The following is a 21,944-nucleotide window of genomic DNA, read 5'->3' on the forward strand; positions in this document are numbered from 1 at the left end:
TGAACGAAACTTCGCGCCATTCGCCATTCGTATTCAATAATCAAGCTGCATAGATTATTGTACAGTTGTCTCCGCAACACATCATTTCAATCAAGAATTTAGTTCTACAAGTAATAATAGTAATACTAGTGAACTTTGTCATTAATAAATAACAGAATAAAAAGCATATATTTCAGCCATATCATTATTGTATTATTATAATATCCCTTCCACTTGTGACCTGTCATCGCTACCACACAACACCCGTGGTCTCTGAGTTGTCAACAGCATCAAATTGTATCCGTCGAACCGGCCTTGCCATGTAAAGTTTCATAATTGACAATCGTCATTGCTATGCGGAAATATTGTATCACATTAGAAAATGAGGCGTAGATTATTAAAATATTTGCAAATTTAATTTTTTATAAACATAACAATACGAGTGATTGTACTCTTCTTTTTTTCTTTTTTTTTTAATTCATCGACGCTGCTTCAATCCGTACCAATGATTACATTACAAGATTTATTTAAGTTTCGATATTATAAAATTATTGAAACAGAAAAATTGTAATTTGAAATTGAAAACAGATTATTGAATAAGATTATTAATAATATTATAAATTTTCTAATTTTATTATGTATTTAATAATCTATTGTCAATCTGTTCCGGATTGAACAGTTTTTTTAATTCAAATCTAAAATTGGAATCGATTCCTGGAATTGAGAATTCCAGGAATAATATGCGATAATTCTTCCCCATAGCAACATCTTAACGGTTTTCGGCATAGCAACAGGCTATGGCGCTGTTGTCGGCATCGAAAATTATGCCGCGAATATTTAAGAGCAGCGCGCCACTGTACGTCTAACATCTATTGAGTTACTACACATCTAGCTCACGGGTTTTTCTACTATCAATTCTGTTTAGTGCTCATTGTAATTCTACACCTCGTACATTAATTGTTATTATTAGTTAGTGCATCTCACATCAGTGCCACTTGCACCAGCACGAACTTCAATTGAAATCTCCGACAATCATGACACAAGAAAGAACTCGCACCACTACAATAGAATAATTCTCTATCTCAATAGAAGCAACCAATAACGCTACAATATTATAATTCATAAGCAAAATAAATAATAATTGAACTCAAATATATTCATTATACTTTTCAGCCTTTCCATTTGTGCCTTCTTTCTTCTTAATCGCTATGGCGAAAGATTAATTCACTGAACTATTGAAATGGCAGTTCGAGCCATAAAATAAAACATTAATTTTCGAACACCCCATAACTATGAAAACCCAAAGGGGGCAAAGTGCAAAAATTTACAAAGCTTGGATTTGTGTTTTTGTCTGTTTTGACACATCATCGGTACACCTCAAAGCAGTCTCTGACTATACAACCAATATTTTCATTTCTGCATACAGACGATTCACTGCTTATAGAGGAATTGCTAGCACGCTGTACTCAGATGGTGGTACGACTTTCATCGGGCTGATACCGCTCTCAAAAGATTATTCGTTGAAGGCACCCTAGAACATCAACAGATTGAAAGTGTAACGCTATAAGACAATACTCAATGCGTATTCAATCCACCCGCAACGCCCCACGTGGGAGGCAAGTGGGAAGCCGTGGTGAAATCAGTAAAACACCACATAAGATGCACTAATGGAGAAACTCTGCTAATTCTTGAAGAGCTCATCACCTTATTTGCTCAGATCGAGGCAATCCTTAACTCAAGGCCTTTACAACCGATGAGTGACGAGCCCGAGATATTTCGGCGCTCACTCCCGGACACAACTATTCCAGAACCGTCTCTCAAGGAACTGTCAATTTCAGGATTGTCTCGCTGGCAATTTTTACAACAACGTGTACAACAATTCTGATTACAATGGTCATTTCACTATTTATAACGGCAACTATCAATTTCCAAATAGCATCATCCACTGAATGACATTAAGATTGACTCATTAGTATTCATCATCGATGAGCGCTTCTCATCTTACCAGATGCCTCTCGCTCCAGTAATCGACATACATCCCAGCAAGGATGGGCTAACCAGAGTAGTAACACTAAAAATAGCTTCTACCACAATGGTTAGACCAATACACAATCTTGCAGTGCTACCAATCTCTGAGGAAGTTAAATAATCATCGATAAAATTGATGATTCATTCTAAAGCTTATTCTCGAACGTCTTAGAAGATTATCTAGTCTCCACATAGTAATACCTAACCATTGTTGGCAGCTAACTTAACTGCCGCGTGGATATTTAGAGAAGCCTGCGTCGAGGCATATTAGTTACTCATCCAAGTCAGTAATCTACCCTAGTCAGCCACGCTATTCAGCCGGAGTTTACAACCATGAGCTAATCACTCAGTCACACTCTCTCAGTGAAGTCATTACAAGGAACACACATTCAATTCTCCAGTGTGCAGCAGTTAACATATAGTCAAAGTTGCTGACTGCATTACAAGAAAATATTCGATTACAAGTAGCATGGTATCGAAGTACTCCTTATCATGAAGGTATACCAGTAGACGCTATTGATGGTAACTATTACACAATTCAATCATACTCGTTCCCAATCAGTGTGCATAATTCTTTGCTAATCCTGAAAGCATTAACAAAGGCCTCAATTCAATTACCCGTACTTCCTTTAATTAGGTATGCACAGTTCTTTGCTAATCCTTACAATTTTAATAAAGGCCACATAAACAAGCCATACTCCTTACCAAGAAGTACGCACAATCCATTGCTGATCCATACAACATCAGCAACAACATTGTCACCATAACCAAGAAGTGTGAACATAGTTCACCCTCATCTATGAAAAGTGAACTCAATTCATTAATAATCAATAAACGATGTTTAATCAAGTCTGCACATACTGTACATCTCTACAACCTTTCCACTTAAGTCCTTACCTAAGCATCCACTAAGATGCATGACAAATTTATTGAACTATCGAACTTGGCAGTTTGAGCCAGAAAATCAAACACGTTTTCGAACACTGGTTATAACCGCATTCCCATACAGTTTTGAGGTAAAGGATAAAATACAATGTCAAAGAGAATTAGAAAATTAATATTAATTTATTAAAGTTCATTTATAATATTAATAATCTTAAACCAATAAAATAAATAATTAAAAATAGATTAATATACTTCTTTTGGCTTGAAAAACATTGTATTTTCTACAAATAGTGTACAAAGTTCTTAAAAAATAAATTATTTCATATCTTTATATAATTATATTTTATATATAGCACATAAAAAGAAAATATAAATAAATTTTACTTTTTTGGGATGATTCGACAAAATACCCATATAGAAAAAAGTATAAATAGTAAAGTAGTAAAATGATTTTGTTGCAATTTAATTATTCAAATAATTTAATTATTCAAATATATATGTACATCTATATATGTATACATTCATTTTAAAATGCATGCGTACGTTCATGAGCAAGTGTGTGTGTGTGTGCGTACACGTGTGCCCATAAATCTACTTTACATTAATTAAATAGAAAAATGAACAAAACTGACAAACTTAAATTGAATGTTCTATTTCATTGTGATGGAAATTTGCCATATAATGTAATATATATATAGAGATCTGTAATCATATTTTTCGAAGTAACTAAATTAGTTAATAATTGCTAATCATAGCAATTTGAATTACTCAACATCTTCATCAATTATGATGGCTAATTGTTACAGACATAAAAATTTATTTAAAAAAAATTAAACTTATTAATATAAAATGTAATTCTTTAATCGTCTAAATTTACAAGTTTTTCTCCTGCAGGATTATTTAATTTTGATAAAATTTATTTAATTTTTCTATTTATTTTATTTACATTAAATGTCGAAAATATTTTAATATATGTCTACGGTTTGTTTGAAGAATTCATTATCAAATGTTGAAATAACGTTTACGTATACTTTAGTCCGAAGAAATTGAAATTTCAACTTTATTTTACAAGAGGATAACAATTTATAAATAAATATACTTTATAACATCAATAACAAATACAGTTATCGTTGACCTTCTTCAATAGATTAATATTGATGATAGATAATATTATTAGAGTATCATATGAACCAAATTATCCTCGTATGATGAATACATATCAAAGCACCTTGGTAAAAAACTATAGTTCAACATTTATATAATTTCTTTTGTTTTTTAACATATTAAAAATACTTCACTTTGTAAATATGATAATCAGATCATTGTCACAATTCACAAAAACATAAAACTTTTACAACATAAAACATAAAACACAAAAATTTCGAAACATAATTTTTACATAAATTTCATACGAGGAACAAACAGATTATACTAATTGCTTATCGTTGAAAAATGTGATTCTAAATATTTTTGTTATGAGCTATTACTGTTATTTTTTACAATTTATTATAAAATTTCTGCAATTGTAGGAGTCTATATGACAAGTTTAAAAAACTGAATAACATACATTATATTTGTTAATTTTACAATCTATAAATATAAAAGTATAATAGTTTCTTACATCTGAAGTTTCTCTTATTATTGCAAGCTCGTATTAACATAAAATTTCAGAAAATTTTTTTGTTATACTTTAGTGGTTAATGTTAATTCACTACCAATTACTTTCAATAATCTAGATTTTATTTAAGTCATTACTCTTTGTTCGAGAATGCGAGAACCTTTTACAATGCAATATAACATCGTAAAATTTGTGTTTAGATTTCAAAACTTTCTTGCTCGCTACTATCTAGCAATAGTTTCATAAAACGTCTAGAAAAACAATACAATAAACACGGAAAAATCCACTCAGTTAGGCATATGTACGAATTCGCTCCGCTCGGTAATTACTTCAGGCATTATGTACTAGCGGACCTACGAGGACCTACCTCCTCTTCCCGCTGTCTACAAGATGTCATGTTGTCACCAGATGCGTCAGCGGCAACGAGAGCTCTTTTTGCCATGAAGACCAAGAGACGACTAGGCCCTTAACTAACTATAAGGCCACAAGAGGCGCTGCCCTCGCTCTGTAAGGGAGGAGTCTCTGATTGGACAAAAAATAAGGGAAGGGGTTCAAGTGAAATTCATGGTCAGCAAATGTATTTAAGGGGCGCATTTTTCAATATTCATCACTCTTGATATACCTCTCGAGATAATTCTCGATATAACATTCAATACAGTACTTATTCAAATAATGGAAGTGGAAGTCCATGACCGCTGCCAAAGGAACAGTGCTTACACGTCCTAGAGAAACGACGACATATCCCCGTATGTCCATTGACGCTGTTCAAAAAACCGTCATTACAAGTTCAAGGGAGCAACGACAATCCGCATATCAGAGTCCGAAGACGCTGGCATTTCCTACTAACGTAGTTCAACACAGCTATCGTTACAAGTCATATTGGCGGGAGACGAATTACCTTATCGAAGTCCAGACACGTTGGAAGTTTCCTATTAACGTAGTTCAACACAGCTATCGTTACAAGTCATATTGGCGGGAGACGAATTACCTTATCGAAGTCCAGACACGTTGGAAGTTTCCTATTAACGTAGTTCAACACAGCTATCATTACAAGTTTTATTGGCGGCCGACGCATTCCAACGACAAGTGTCCAGTGACAAGCTCCCTTGAAGAAAGAACAAGGAAGTCCCCATTTCAAATACACCAGCAGTCTTCGTAAGTAATATTATTATTACAATAATCACATACTTTGAGATTCAGAGTATGACATCGACAATCAACTAAGGGCGAAGAAGCTCTCCCCAGAGCAACAGTGCGGAATAGATTCCAGTACGCGTCGTCAAGTTCGCGCCCGCTAAATGGGTGTCTTTCGGCAACCCTCACCTTAGTTCAAGTTCGGACGCTTATGAAATTAAGCAAACAGTGCGAGTGTCTACGAATCAAGCTTCGCGCCACTCTGCGGTACAACTCAATCATTACGCTGCATCCATAACCTCAACCACGCACGTACTCATTCAAACAGCGCTAGTGTCGACGAACGAAACTTCGCGCCATTCTACATGCACATTCAAACCATCAAGCTGCATAGATGAGTATACGTTTTGCCACCGCAAACACCTTGTCATCAATAAATAACAGAATAAATAGCATATACATCAGCCGTATTTATATTGTATTATTATAATATCCCTTCCACTTGTGACCTTTCATCGCTACCACACAACACCCGTCGTCTCTGAGTTGTCAACGGCATCAATTTGTATCCTTCGAACCGGCCTTGGTAAAACAAGCCAGAACGGCGAATACATTTTGTACACTCTTAATAATTCAAATTCATATAGTTACTCTTTTTAAAACGCAATAAACTAGTTCTCGGTGGAATTATTTTTGTTTTATGATAAATGGCGGCGATTTATGTGCACTTTATGAATTTAAGTTACAACAAACATATTGATTAAATGGTTGCTATTACTATTTATCTTTTTGATTCTAATATTAAACTAGGAATTTGTGATACATAAAGAAATTATTAATCGAATGAAGTTTCTTCATTAAAGAATTAATTTTAATAACAAAATTAAGTTTAAATAAATATATTTTTTATTATTATTTATAATATATATTACTGTTTAAGTAATTTATAGATTTTCTTTCTAAAATATTTTTAATACCTATTAAAAATTTGTACTCATATTTGTAGATATTTTTAGAAGGGCAAATAATTCAATATAATGTTTTTTATTAAAGCATTACATAAAAACTAATACAAGTAATATTAAAATATTTAAGTATGTAAGTATTCGTATTAGATATTTTTCATAAATTTTTCTCTTTCTTACTACTCACATGTAACCGAACTGCAGTACTTTACAAAAATCTTAACTTACTTATTCCTTCCACTCCTTTCTTGGATTAACGCGTATAATAATCGCAATAAATAAGTAAAAAATTATACAATGTTCTATTAAATAATAAATTTTACTAAATTAATAAAAAATAATAATTAATTACTAAATAAATAAATAATATATACTAATTAATTAATTAATTAATAATAAATAATAAAACAAAATAAAATAAAATAAAATTATATTAAATTAAATGAAACTAAATTAAGTTAAATAATGAATTAATAAATATATTATAAACAATATTATAATTTGACGACGTTATTAATAAGATTTAAATAAAATAATTTCCAAATATTAATTATAAATTAAGAGAAATTCTCTGATATACTTTAAAAGTTATTATTTTCTTTAATAACTAAAGGTAATTGAACGTTCATATTAAAACTATATGTAATTAACTCTTTATGTTAATATTAGCAGCATATGCTACGTATTAACGAAAAAATTAAGTTTGATCACTTATAAAATCACTATGAAAATTGCAAGATAATTTTAAAAAATAGGGAATTTATGAGCTAATAAATTTCATATTCTTGTAGTAATACATCAATGGATTAGAAATTAGAGAAAAAAACATGTAAAAATATTATTTGAAATTGTTCGAAATTGAGGGTTTGTTTTGTGGTTTGAACTTCCAATTCAATAGTTCAGTAATTAGTATCTCGCGGTAGCAATTAGTAGAAAAAAACACAAGTAGAAGGGCTGTAAATATGTACAATGTATATTCTTGATTAAGACATCGTTTATTCTGTTTTATTAATAATTACAATATTGTAGTTCTATGATTAATTCAGGTTAGAGAAAGAGAATTATTCTATGGTAAAGGTGAGGTTGCTGCCTTGTAATTGTGACGATGTCGTTGCTGTTATTGATATGAACAATAGATGTTGAATGTTGGGTTTATGCTAATGTTGTAAGGATCAGCATAAGCACTCGGCCATGTTCATCAGATGAGCATGGGAAGATGGTAATGGCAGTTAGCAGTACTTAATAGGGACAATTAATCATGCTCAACAGGGGGGAAGCACGTCACTATCTTTGTCGTAGTTAATGCGTAAAATCGATCACACTCCAAATGGAGTATGGGAGTATTGGAGAGCTAGTCATACGCAAGAACAGTAAAGAATATACCTTCGAGTACGGAAGGATTTTACTTTATGAGGTAATAATCGACTATTTTCGTACGTCAGTATGCCGTGGGATCGACTATGCTCCAAGGGGAGCATGGAAGTGTTGTGGCAATGCGGGATGGAGCGGTGGATACGTATCGTCACAGGGAAGGCACTGAGAGGGCGCACTTCGCCACCTGTCCGCGTCATCGCGAACTGGACGAAACTTTGTCTACAGAAAAGTCAATGAGAGACCGTAATTGAGCTCCACAGAGATCGCGAAAGGTTTTGTTTCTTTCGTGACAGACTCTGTTTGAACGTGGTTTAAGCGTAGGTGACTAGCTCATACGAATAATGAATTGATAATACCTTATAAATTATAGACACTGCTTACTGATGACTACTTGGTTTGACGCACTTAGTTGTTATTAGCATTATGGCTTCACTTTAGAATGACTAATTCTCTATCATAGATGATGGTAGAATAAAGTTCTTGTGTGTTGTAGGCGGCTTGCTAGAGCTTTGCGTAATTGCGAGTTATAACTGATGCCTGATTAAAACGGTGCACGATTACAGATGAGTGAGCAATAGGTAATAGTACAGTGAGTCTTAACTGGTAACTGAGTAGATGGTAAAAGCACAGTGAGCCCGGTGCGTGACGAACTGCTCTTAAATATTCGCATAGCAGCTAACGACGCTGGCAACAGCCCTTGAGCTTGTTGCTAGCCCGAAAATGTTGATGACGTCAGAAAACTGAGCTCCAGAATATTCGAGAAGTACCGAAGGATACCTTGAAAGGTTCGAGAATTTTGATCGACGTTGCTATACGGAAATATTGTAGTACATTTGAAATTAAGGCGTAGACAATTTACGAATTAGCCGAATCATGTTTACAAACATGAGCGTCCGAGAGCTTGTACTTTTCCCAACTTTTCAATTCTTCGAAGCTGCTCCAATCTCGAACAGAAATGTATATACATATAACAAAGTCGGTATATATATGATATTCGTCTCTTAAGAAAATAAAATTTAAAATAGATACTCATGGATACTGGAAACTCATGGAAATACAATAATTGCTTCTGTAGATCTATGATCAGTGATCTGACAAATAAAGAAAATAAATATGGAAGTCGTGAAGTACATTGATTATAAAACCTATGTAGAGAAAACTGATAGGATACAGGAATTATAACAATAAACCATTGTAGTAATAACTAATAATAATTATAACACATGGAATAGTCTTTTGTATTGACTACGAATGTTGTACGACTTTTGTAGCCTTCAAAATAAATCGAACAAAAAATTACGCCTTATCAAAAGCAACATCAAACAGAGAGAAGAAAAAAAATGAAAAGGAAAATAAAGAAAAGCAGTTAATAGAAAATTGCGAAAAATATATTTACTCCCGTTTATGTATAGATTGCACTTGCGATGCTTAAAAAATTGAACTAATTATTTTCGAATTTGCTTCATATTTTATAAATAAATTAATGCATGATTCTTAAACTCAAAAGCGATAGTCGATTAGACTAATATCATAATTAGTTCATTATTTTCAGTAAAAAAAACAAGAAAAGAAATTATTGTTCCGGAAGAATATATCTTAAAAATCACTTCAATTTTAATTTTGTTTTGAAAACCAATCTCTTTTAGAAATTATTTTATCCATCCAAATAATAAATTTAATTTGAGAAATCAATGTGTTGCATAAGTAAAATTAATAAACAACAATGTACTATCACATCATTTATTTTAATTTATCATAAAGCGATAAGAAATTGTAATTTCAATTTAATTAAAGTTCAAATATGATTCTATTTATTTATTTATAACTATTGTTACGGATTACAGCAGTTTTAAGCGGAATATAAAGTGGGAGTGGTAACGCCACTTCGCTCGTTCTTACATCTTATCTCTATTCAGCGGCTCACGTACGCCAGCAGTAACGTCACACGAACATCCTCCCACCACTCCGTTCACTACAGCTCTCACCCTACGCCAGCGGCTAAGGCGGCACCAACTCGCTGCCCCTACCAGCAGGAGTCTCCCACTACAACTACTCAACTCATAAAGAGAAGGGGAATCACGCTCCAGACTATCAAGAATACACTTACAGAATTATCGCCACCAACATTAATTGAATAAACACTCATCTATTCATTTTATCACACATTCATGAAGCCATTCATAGATCATTGACTATTAATTATTTATTATATTTAATAAAAGGAAAGACAATAAACATTAAAGGTAGTATTGAATAATTGCATTGTTCCTTCCACTTGCGAGCAAGCCACCACCCATCATCATAAGGAGGTTTTTTAGTCTGATCCCAGACAACTATCAATAACTTATTAATAACATTACTTACAATTGAATATAACGAAGTATTTGGAAAATGACATTCAATTTTATTAAAAAAATTAATATAAAAGTGACATTTAATTAAATTTTACAAGGAAAATAAAATATTGATTTTATAAGCAAATTATCAGTTTTGTATCATTTAAACTGTATTATATAATTTTTGTGATTTTTTGAATACTTGGATAGAGAAAAATAACAAGGTAAATAAATGAATGCATCCAATAGAAAAGTATTTTTTATAAAATAATTTATCTATTAAAAGTATCAAACGTAAAAAGAGAATGTGTCCAAATAATATTTCAGATAGTATAGTGTATACATCGATAGTTGTTATGTACTTATTAGGTATATGACGAATTTTTTCTGGAATAAGCTATTAGCAAATTTCCAATCTCATTATATTTTTAAATCTAATTTGAACCCATTAAAAACTAAACTTTATACTGTGAAACTTGATGCTTAAAAAGCATAGGAACCTTTTTTTATTACTAAAAATGCTTTAAAATAATTGTTAAGAAATAATCAAATATGCATAATAATATAATTACAAGGTAGCGTTAAATAGTTTATTCCGAATTCTATTTGTTTTGAGATATTTTAAAATGTGTAAAGGCTTCCATCACAAAGAGAATTAAATATCCGAGTTTATTTTAGGAATAAACTTTTTTACCCCTTCCAAAAGAAAAGAATATGCATTGAGCATATGATTCAGCAAATGAAAATTATTTATAAGAAAATATTGAAATCTATCATGTTCGTCTAAATTTATATTTCGCAAATAGAAAATTCATTTGCAAGAGCTTATAAATTGATATTAAACGTTCAACTGAACAAGGTCTTTTAATAATTAACTTTCATCACTTCCTCAAGGTTCGTAAGTCCGTATGCGAGATCGACTTTCAAATTCTCCTACGTTGGAAGAAGATTATAAAAGCTGAGTTATAGTTATCGTTTCAAGGTCAAAAGATACTCATATAATTTATTGTGTCGAAAAAATAAATGGGATTTTTTTCTGCAGATATCCGTTTATTAATTAAATATGGAATGTAGGAAGAAGCCACCCCACTGCAAAAATTATTTAATTCTCTAATATAATGAAAGTTGGATATCTTATATAATGAATATTACATTCAGTGGTTAGTATAATCGTTGTCAATATTAAAATTTAGTTAATAAAATTATTGATCAGAATTGATTTATATCGTAATAAAAAAACTCTTTCCAACATCTAGGACAAGCTTTCTATGCATTTTTGTAATGAGGTCATTATGAAAGTCACCTTCTTATATGTATTTCGGACAACTATATTGCAAAATTCGGATTGTCTCAATATTTTTGCAAATCAATAAAAGCATATCTTATGTTGATGAGAAGTGATATCACTTTAAATTCTATATTTAAAATATTTAAACTTTTTCGAGATGACAACATAAAAATGGCTAATATATAATAAATATATTCGTACTAGGGAGTCATAAACAATTCATTAATAACAGGAATTGAAATATTACATCTATTTTTATTTGAATACTTTCAGAGAATTTTAAGACGTTGACGTATTTAAAGAAACTATTTCTACTAATTTTCTAATATAAACGAGCAATAATAAAACTGATCATTTTGTGTTATGTAAGTTCGTTTTTTTTTTATACATTCTATTAAATTTAAATACAATATGAGCAAATTTTATTCAACTGTTTTATACTTCAATTAAGTTTCAATTAAAATATATAGCTCATAATAAGCGTCTGAAAATTGTATTTCTTTTTTTTATTCTTTTTATGCTATGTTTAATGCTTAATACTAACAAAGATTATTAATAATTATATTGAATAATAATATTAGAATATATGATAATAATATTATTAATATTAATATATTATATCATCGATTAAATATCGCTATGATTTTCATTAAGATAGAAAAAAAGAATTTTATTAAAATTTTTATTAAAGATAAAAATTAGTTACTATTAGAATAATAATAAGATTAAAATATTTTTAATTTATTGAATATATTGATGATCAGATACGACTCAAATAAACTAATCTTTCAAATTGCAATGTTCATTTTTATACTGTATTAATGAAAACTTGTAAACATAGAATGTATGAATTACCAAACTCATGCTCACTGATGGTTATTAATTGATTTTATAAATATTCTTTTATTTCTTATCATAAGTTCAGAACATGTTGTTTATTTCAAAATATATAATGAAAATAAATAAATTTCCTTTCTGTGCATAGTTTTATAATTTACGATAGAGGAATTGTTTCATATTTATTGTTCTTTTCTTTCATTTCTTATTGTATTTAATAACGTAGTTTATTTGTTAGACTTTTTTTACTTTAAACTCGATTTAATTATGTAGTGTTTTACATAAGAATAAGAGATTGAAATTTTGCTTTCAGGCACTCTTTTTGTCTATTTTTAAATTTTAAAGTATTATTATTACGGTTAATTTTATTTATTCTCGATAACTATTAAAAAATCTTACCAAATTAGTTTACAAAATTAATTTTATATAATATTATTAGTTTTATGATTTACTTTCAATTAAATATATACTGAAATCTGTAATAATAATACCAAATAGACAATCCCATAATAGATAGGTTTAAAATTAACTATTGGACTGAATTAAATAGAATAGGTTTACAAAATAACTATTTAATGTATATTAAAGTAGTTAGTAAAAACTTTTAATTACTTTCGACGACTTTTGAGCGTTTTGATTTATTCATGCAATATAAACCTAAATATATAAAATTTTTTAATATTTTACTAGTATTTAATACTAGTTTTTAAGAACCATTAAATTTGTATACTAAATTTCTATTCCATATTTCTAAATATAGCTATTTTGTTTATTATCATCAATGAATTGTATATAACAATATGTAAATGTTTAATAAAATAAGTTAATTATTCAATTTTGCTACCATTCAATTTTGCTACCATTCAATTTTGCTTTAATCAATATTTTATGTCAATTTGTAGTAAGGAATTGAAGTACTTGAATTTTATAAATTTTAAAAATCAAAATTTATTTTCTGTAGAAGATTGAGTTCTCGTTTTAATTGGAGATTATTACAGTGCTAAAAAATACTTATATTACTTTATAAATAAATAAAATCTTATTTTTCTATTCATATTTAAAACAGTTTTGTTTATTCGACAATAAAATATTCTTAAAAAATAGACAATTATTAAATAATTTAATCTGTTAAAGCGAAAAAAAATATTAATAAAAAGTTATTCAAAGTATTGCGATTCCAATTATAGTAATATCATTATCAATGTTTTTTTATGGATCCATAACACCGATATTCGAGTAGATTTTTAAAAATGGCATATGTATTTAAAATTTTACAATTTGTTCTCCGTAACTACAGTAGATTCTGTGTAAAAAAGATCAGCTGTGATCTGTGGCTGAGAATGAAACTATACCTGCGAACAGTCATGAAATTCGATGACTTTCACCTGTTGCTATGTATCCATAAGTACTCATACAAAAGACATTATACGCAATCAGAAAGGAGGGAGGCGTACAAAGACTAACGCAATGACAAATTGCGAGTCACTGTACAATGTGCTTATGATATCCTTCTCTTTCTCCTTTTTCTACTTTGTGTCTTCCTCATACTGTATACATGCCTGTCGTCGTATGGTAGGGGAAACATTGTTGTATATGTTAGTCAGCGGCAGCAGCGTCGGACTTGAGTTAAGACACGAAGCATTTCAAGATTACTGAAAGTGCATAGAGTAATGCATAAATTTAACTGAAAAATTAATTGTTCATTAGTTTGGGGAACATATGAATAATTTGTAATTATAGTAAAAATAGTGATGATGAAGCCCCCAATATACTGTAGAACTTACGACAAACTGAGTCGAGGTAGTTAAGAATGCAACGGCTAGTAAAAGTATATATAAATGTGTGTGTGTGTTATTGAGAAATATGCTGTCGGGCTCACAGAGTACAAAACGTGATCAAGGATGACAATGGCTGGAGAAACTACCACGAGTTTAAATCGAAGAACTTGTAGTTACAGACTCCTATATAGATTTCATCTTATCATCTATGCAATTAGTATGATATCCAGTTTCGTGCTTGTTGGTAAGTCATAAATTATATACGATTGTATCCCTTGTCATCTGATGATGAAATTATGAAATGATGAGAAATTTTGTTATTCATGAAAATATGATGGAATATTCTTCTTCGATATAAATTTCTGTAATAATAGGATTTTCGATTAATACTTTTAATTCATGGTTATATCAGAAGTACTGAATATACATATCAGTACAATAAGTATTAAATTTCAACTAATTATGACATTATTTTAATGTAAAAAAATTGTACTTAAAATTCTAATTAAAAATAAGTGTACACGTCGTTTGACATTAAAAAATAAAATATAATAACTTATTATTCCAAAGCAGAGTTGGCGCCAATCACAAACTTGTTATGATAGTATTATATTTAAAAACATTCAATTATTTGAAGGAATAGATTTGATTTATAGATTTTTAAATACGAACGAAATTATTTGAATTTAAGAAATAACTATAAACACATATTAACTGACATATATAAATATTGAAATCTGATTTAAGAAAATTAAATTAAAAAATTAGGTATGAAAATAATAAATTTAAAAAATTCATAAATATGGACAAATATTAAAATTAAAATTAAATGAAATTAAATTAAAACAAGATTAAATAAAATCGTGTTCCAGATATTCCAAAAATTTTCAGTTATTATTTTTTGCTATAGAAAAGTTATGAGTATAAGCTATTAATATTTCTTAATTAGTGTATGAAATATTTGCCAATTGTATTTAAGACAAACTAAAATATAGATGACGTATCTTTTTACATATTCTACATTTTTTTAATTATATTACAAAAATATTTTTAATTATATATATAATTTATTCTTCATTAATAAATTCGATATAATAATGCATTAATTATAAATACAATAATAATTTTATTTAAAATTAAGAAATTGATTTTCTTTTTTTAATGTTGCCAATCATCCACATATAAATTCTTGTACTTTACTTACAAGATAAATATAATCCACTTTATTTAGTATACATTAAGTTATTATATTTGATATAATATTATATTCATCATAGTCGAAATTTCATTATTCCTATGGTTTCTTTGAAGTATTTGGCACATTCTAATACATCGATGTTAAATTGTAATGCATTTTATCCATTAAGAAGCAAACATGCAAATCCCTAATATAGAGTGGTCTTTATAAAAACATGCTGTGCTTTTTCCAGAAAGTGGTTCATAATTGTCAGTCCTTTTATATAATAGAGGACTCATGAAAATTATTTTATAAAATTATTTATAATAAAAGTTATATAATAAAAATAATTACTTAATGAAAATAATAAAAATAATTACTTAATGAAAATAATAAAAATGATTATTTTCATGTAATAAAAAAAGAATTATAAAATAAATATGAAAGAAATTGGGTATTCTGAATATATTTGAAAGTGAGAAAACTACACCTAGAAAACATTGAAAAAAAATTTTAAATTATGTATAAAATCAATTAAAATTTTTTACACAATTTACTATGCTATATCTATAATTATACATAGCCGCTCCTAAATTCAGTATACTTTGCTTTATTACTTTGAAATTTAATTTTACTCGGTAACGTCTAATAATCAAAATACTTTTTAAATCTTAAAATATTAATTTAATCTAGTAAATTAAAACAATATATATGAATAAATAAGAATTATCTTCTAGAAAAATATATTTACAAATTTGATAATATTATAATTTTAGATATATTAACTTTCATATAAACTTGCATGTATTGGAAATATTTTAAAACTTAATATATAAATAATATTATGTGAAATTTTCCTATTGACTTAGAATGGATAATTAAATAGCTGTACGAATTATTATAGTATCGTTATTACATTTTCTCTATCATTAATATTAATATCACTAATTATTTATTGATAAAGAATGAAAAATTAAATAATAAAAATAAAAATTTAGTATCTTATTCTCACAAGAATTTTATAAATAATAACTGTATTGTATGTACTTTTAATGAACATAACAATTAATTATTTGTCTTAGATAATTACAAAGATGACATTTAAATATTATTAAAAGATTAAAAGTTATTTACTAAATTATCGATTTATTATCGAACTTAGTATTTTGAACAAATTCTTTACTTTATTGAAGTAAAAAATCATTACCAAAAAATGAAATATTTGTGTTTCATTCAGTCAATACAATTAGTTAATAAATATTAATAACATTCATGCATGTGAATAAAATTAATTAAAATATTAGAATTGTAAATGAATTTAATTACATTTTTTAGTCCAATAATCTTTCAAATACATTAATAATTTTTTTGTCTCTAGGTGCTTCTAACGAACCTGTATTGAAGCAGAGATATGATGGCTGGTATAACAATTTGGTACATCCTGAATGGGGCTCTGTAGGCAAGTGTGTTTCTATTTAAAGTCCTAGTTATTATTTATATAGTTTTTGGGATGTTATTATGATTGGTAAAAATTATTAAAATAACGATAGGGATTTTAATTAGTGGTTCAAAAATGTTATCATTTATATAAAACGAATAAACTTTAACAAAATCATTATAAAGCTTTGATAAATGAATAACAAATAACACATATACTTATTTTAATCTTATAATCTAAAAACTTAATAAATTTATAATGTATACAATTTGCAGATAGTAGACTGATAAGAAAAGTACCGGCTGCATATTCTGATGGGGTCTATACGATGGCGGGTCAAGACAGACCGTCAGCCAGAAAATTAAGTGATCTTTTTATGGAAGGAGAGGATGGATTGCCTTCAATTACGAATAAAACTGCTCTTTTTGCTTTTTTTGGTAAGTATATTTGTATTTTGATATACTGAGTTATCTATCTCATTTTGCTATAATAAGTTTATTAAGTAGATTGTCATAAAATAAAAAAAATTTTATTTTCAAAATAAAATTATTTATTTTACAAATTGTTTCGTTTATTTTGTAATTATTAACTATTTTCGGTTTTAATCTAAAAAATAAAATTGCCTGTAGAACATAATTTGTAGAATAAACAGTTTTATTAAAATTTTTTTAATTTTTTTAATATTTAATATGTAGTATAAAAGAAAATAGAAAAAGTGTTATATACATAAAGAGTAAAAAAATTGAAATAATTTATTTGGTATAAATTTTAATTTATAGTTTTAATTTGTATTACAATATACTAACATATCCTTTTATGTAGACTATTTTGAATATTGATTGCTTAATATACTTTTAATAATATGAAACAATATGAATAATATGAATAATATGAAGTTTGAAATAGTGTTAAACTTTATTGATAAAAAGGATATAATTTTCACATTAGAATTCACATCTTAATATGTATTTTATAACCATACTTCTAATAATTTTAAGCAATTGCGTAGCGATATACATATAGAATTATTGAGTATTTCATAATCTAATACATTACATTATAAATATAGCAAAATTGTCTAAATTTAACAATTCAAATTTTAAAAGTTTAACAGTTGTATAAAAACTAAATATAATAAATTAACAATTTTTATATTGCTAATAATTTAATAAAAAGAAACTATTTTACATCTAGAAAACTATAAACAAAGTAATATAACAAATAAAAAAGAGATACATTCATTTACGAGATTTATATCAATATTAACACAAACCTATATATACAAAGATACTACTAATATATAAAGATATGGATTATTTAATTATTCTTAAATATTGATTATTGATAAAGATAATTACACGATGATACCAGATTTATTTTAAAAAGTTTTATACAAGTACCAATTACGAGATTTGATGTTTTTGTAGCAATGTGGAGAAAATTACAATAAGACACTGTAATAAAAAAAAAGAAGAAATTTCTTCAAATTTAAGATCCAATACTTCACTTAACTTCCTTTTCTATGTATTTCCCGGAAATAGGTCAACTGGTTACATCAGAGATAATAATGGCCAGTGAAAGTGGCTGTCCAATTGAATTCCACCGTATTGATGTCGACAAGTGCGATCCGATTTTCGACAAAGACTGCCAAGGTAATAAGTACATCCCATTTCAGCGGGCAGATTACGACCAACAAACGGGCCACAGTCCTAATAGCCCGCGAGAACAGGTAAAATGATTGGCTGCCTATTAAACGAATGCATCGAATTCTATCTAGCCTCTGAATTTTGCGGTTTAATCCGCAATCATTAATTCTCTTAGATCATAATCATTAATCAATTTAATTCTCTTAGATACAATCGTAATTAAAGCGTGTTATTTAAAATATCATAATGTATTTATTCGATTATAATAGTAAATTAAGAAGATAACGTTCAATTTCAAGAATATAATAAATTTTATTAATGCACTATTTATAACGTTTTATAAATTATAAATAAATTGACAGTCTTTTAATATTGCATCATTCTTTTACCGATACGTATAACATTAACAATTTCTTTTAGTCATACAAGCATTCTTATTTATGGACGTATGTATATTAAACTAATACTAAATAAAATTTTTTTTTTATTCTGTTTAGTAATGTTACTACATTTTAAGTACATATTTTATCTTTTTTGCAGTTATCCTTTTTAATATTTTTTTGCTCATTAAAAGAACATTGTTAATATAAATAAATAACTTTTACTTAATTTATGATAATTGTATATCAAATAATATTTATTCAAATATAATAATTTTATGGAGCATATATTTAACGTTTTCATTTGTTTAGTAGAACATTTTAAATATTATAATGGTGATTTATTACGTTTACTAAATAGTGTTTTTTTAAACCATTCGTTCCTCATACATTTTAATATATATATATATTGGAATCGTTACTAAGTTTTATAGGATTATATGTAATTCTTTTATTATAATCGATTACCGCTTATAAAATATAATTTTGAACCTTTAATGCTTCCAAATAGAATTTTTAAAACTAATTTACATTTTCATATAATTTTCGAATTCTATTGATAATATTTTTTTTTAACATTATACTTAATGTAATTTAATTATATATTAATTTATAATATATTCCCATATTTGAATATGGATTTATACTGAATTTTTATAATAAGATATTTTATTATTATATTCATTAAAAATTAAAAATTAATATTATATAACGTTTTTGTATATTAAATAGCAATTTCGAATATAAAAATGTATTTTTCAATCAATTTTTATTCAATCTAGGTTCAAGTTGAAACTTATATACCTATAAAAAGGTAATTATTAATCTAATTAGTTTGTTTTGATTGATTAGTGAATATTTCAATATTTAATTAAGTAATCCTTTATACGATAAATATACTGCTATTGGTCTGTTTGTTCTATTTTATATATCATCTAAAACATTCGGTTTTTTATAAATTTGTATTTTTAATTAAATAATTTAATGATTAATACATCCTTTCTTTAAAATCGAAAAATTCTTTATAATTTATTAAGTGAATGATTAAATAAGATTGGATTATATTTTAAATATATCACAAATACACTATAACATATCAAAATAGTAATCTTTAAAAGTTTTATTATTCTTTTATATAATTATTATTTATCTTTAATAAGTTTCATTTACTTTGATCGTTTATTTATACACTAAAATCAGAAATCTAGTATTTAAAATGAATGCAATATAAAATTTGTATTAAATCTTATAATTAAAATTAATTTAACTGTACTAGTTTTTATATTGTTATAAATCTAAGTTGTATTGAAAATCGGCATACATTTCATCAATTTTTGTATATAATTCATTTCGTTAGATTTTTTAAATTACTAATATATTAATCGTTAAATCGAATTTCTTTTTTTTTTTATTGAAATGTAGTAAAAAACCGTGCTATTTCTTTAAATATCAGTATACAAGTTGTCAAGTTATGGCACAACTTTAATATTTTTCATAAAGCAAATCGATTTTTTCTGAATTTATTAGGAATTAATGTATAGCTCAGAGGAATCGATAAACTGAAGTATTTATTTTATAGAAAAACATGGAATAGTGTTCTGTATTAATTTAATTAATGCTCTTATATTTGGCTTTAAAGTTTTCATTTGTGATTACATAGGAGATTAAGCTAGATAAACTATTAAAAAAATATGTAAAATCAATTTTTTGTACGATTAAATTAAAAAAAATAACTATAAATACCTGAGATTACAGATAAATAAAGTAACTAGCTGGATAGACGCAAGTTTTATATATTCCAGTAGCGAAGCCTGGGCTAATACAATGCGTTCATTCAAGAATGGTAGTTTCCTCATGGAACCAACAAGAAAATTTCCAGTGCGCAATACTATACGCGCACCTCTATTCAACAATGCCGTTCCCAATGTCATGCGCTCACTTAGTCCTGAAAGGCTTTATTGTAGGTTTTAACACGGTACCGTTATTTACTACTTTAAATATAAGTAACTTGTAAACATTTTTAAATCTTTAATTTTTCTGATTTTATAGTCAATTATGTATTTAAAACTCAATATTAGTATTTATTTATTATAATGAAGGTATTGAATACTGTTTATATTTTCCTGAATTAATTCACTTTTTATTTTCAAAAAAATATAAATGAATTAATTTATGCAAATAACTTAGAAACTATAGGCCTTATTTACAGTAACTGAATATAACTAGCATTGTTATCTTTTTTCTCTCTTTTTAAATTATGTAATTGTTTTCTACTTTTTATTCATATCCATTGAAATACTTCTATTTCATGAAATGAAAAGTCGAATTTTAAATAACTTATTAATAAAATTTTTGTTTGTTTTAAAAATATTTAAATTTAATTTATTAAAAGCGATATCTTCCATCTTATCCTTTTATTATTTTATCTGTATATTCTTCTTTACATATTTTACTCATAGTACTGATAAATATTTAAAAAACAAACATAAAACGTATTTATTTTCCTTTCATAGACAAATTTTGTGTGAATATTCGAAATAGTGAATTTTTTGTTTAATTAGTTGAAAAATACTTGAACTTGAATAAACTAAATTTTATTAATTTATAATTACTCTCTATAGTTTTTATATAGTTATAAATTATATTAATATATACAATTATAAATTATATTTTCTAAACTAGTGCTAGGTGATCCAAGGACAAATCAGCACCCTCCTCTTCTTGTTTTTGCCATTTTATTCTATCGATGGCATAATATTCTTGCAGCACGGGTACAGTACAAATATCCTGAAATGGCAGATGAAGAGGTATTTCAACGAACACGAAGAATTGTCGTGGGCACTCTACAAGTAAGATTGTGGGATCATTTTATATTGCTACTTTATAAGTATTGTTTTGCTCGTAAATCAAAATTATTTTTATATTATTTTAAAGTAAAAATAAGATACACAAAATATAAAATATTTTTATAAAATAAAAAATATTACAAAGGTCGTTTTTGAATATAGTTTTCAAAATTATTGTTCAGTTACATAAAATGTGTGCGAAACCATTTTTTCGGAGAATATGAATTTCAATTGA

The 21,944-nt window shown here is 27.2% G+C and overlaps 1 protein-coding gene across 1 annotated transcript in view; it reads left to right on the plus strand.

The window, feature by feature from the left end:
• Positions 1-8,102: 8,102 nt before the first annotated feature.
• The window catches only part of Duox (dual oxidase), a 34,944-nt gene continuing 21,102 nt past the window's right edge, over positions 8,103-21,944 (plus strand). Inside the window, exons 1-6 of the mRNA XM_011496832.1 lie at positions 8,103-8,226; positions 16,778-16,858; positions 17,113-17,274; positions 18,379-18,566; positions 20,619-20,823; positions 21,546-21,712. Coding sequence (XP_011495134.1) covers positions 8,103-8,226; positions 16,778-16,858; positions 17,113-17,274; positions 18,379-18,566; positions 20,619-20,823; positions 21,546-21,712 — 927 coding nt within the window. The remainder of the gene's footprint in view (positions 8,227-16,777; positions 16,859-17,112; positions 17,275-18,378; positions 18,567-20,618; positions 20,824-21,545; positions 21,713-21,944) is intronic.

The sequence above is a fragment of the Ceratosolen solmsi genome, unplaced genomic scaffold, assembly GCF_000503995.2.
Source record: "Ceratosolen solmsi marchali unplaced genomic scaffold, CerSol_1.0 scaffold29, whole genome shotgun sequence".
Lineage (NCBI taxonomy): Eukaryota > Metazoa > Arthropoda > Insecta > Hymenoptera > Agaonidae > Ceratosolen > Ceratosolen solmsi.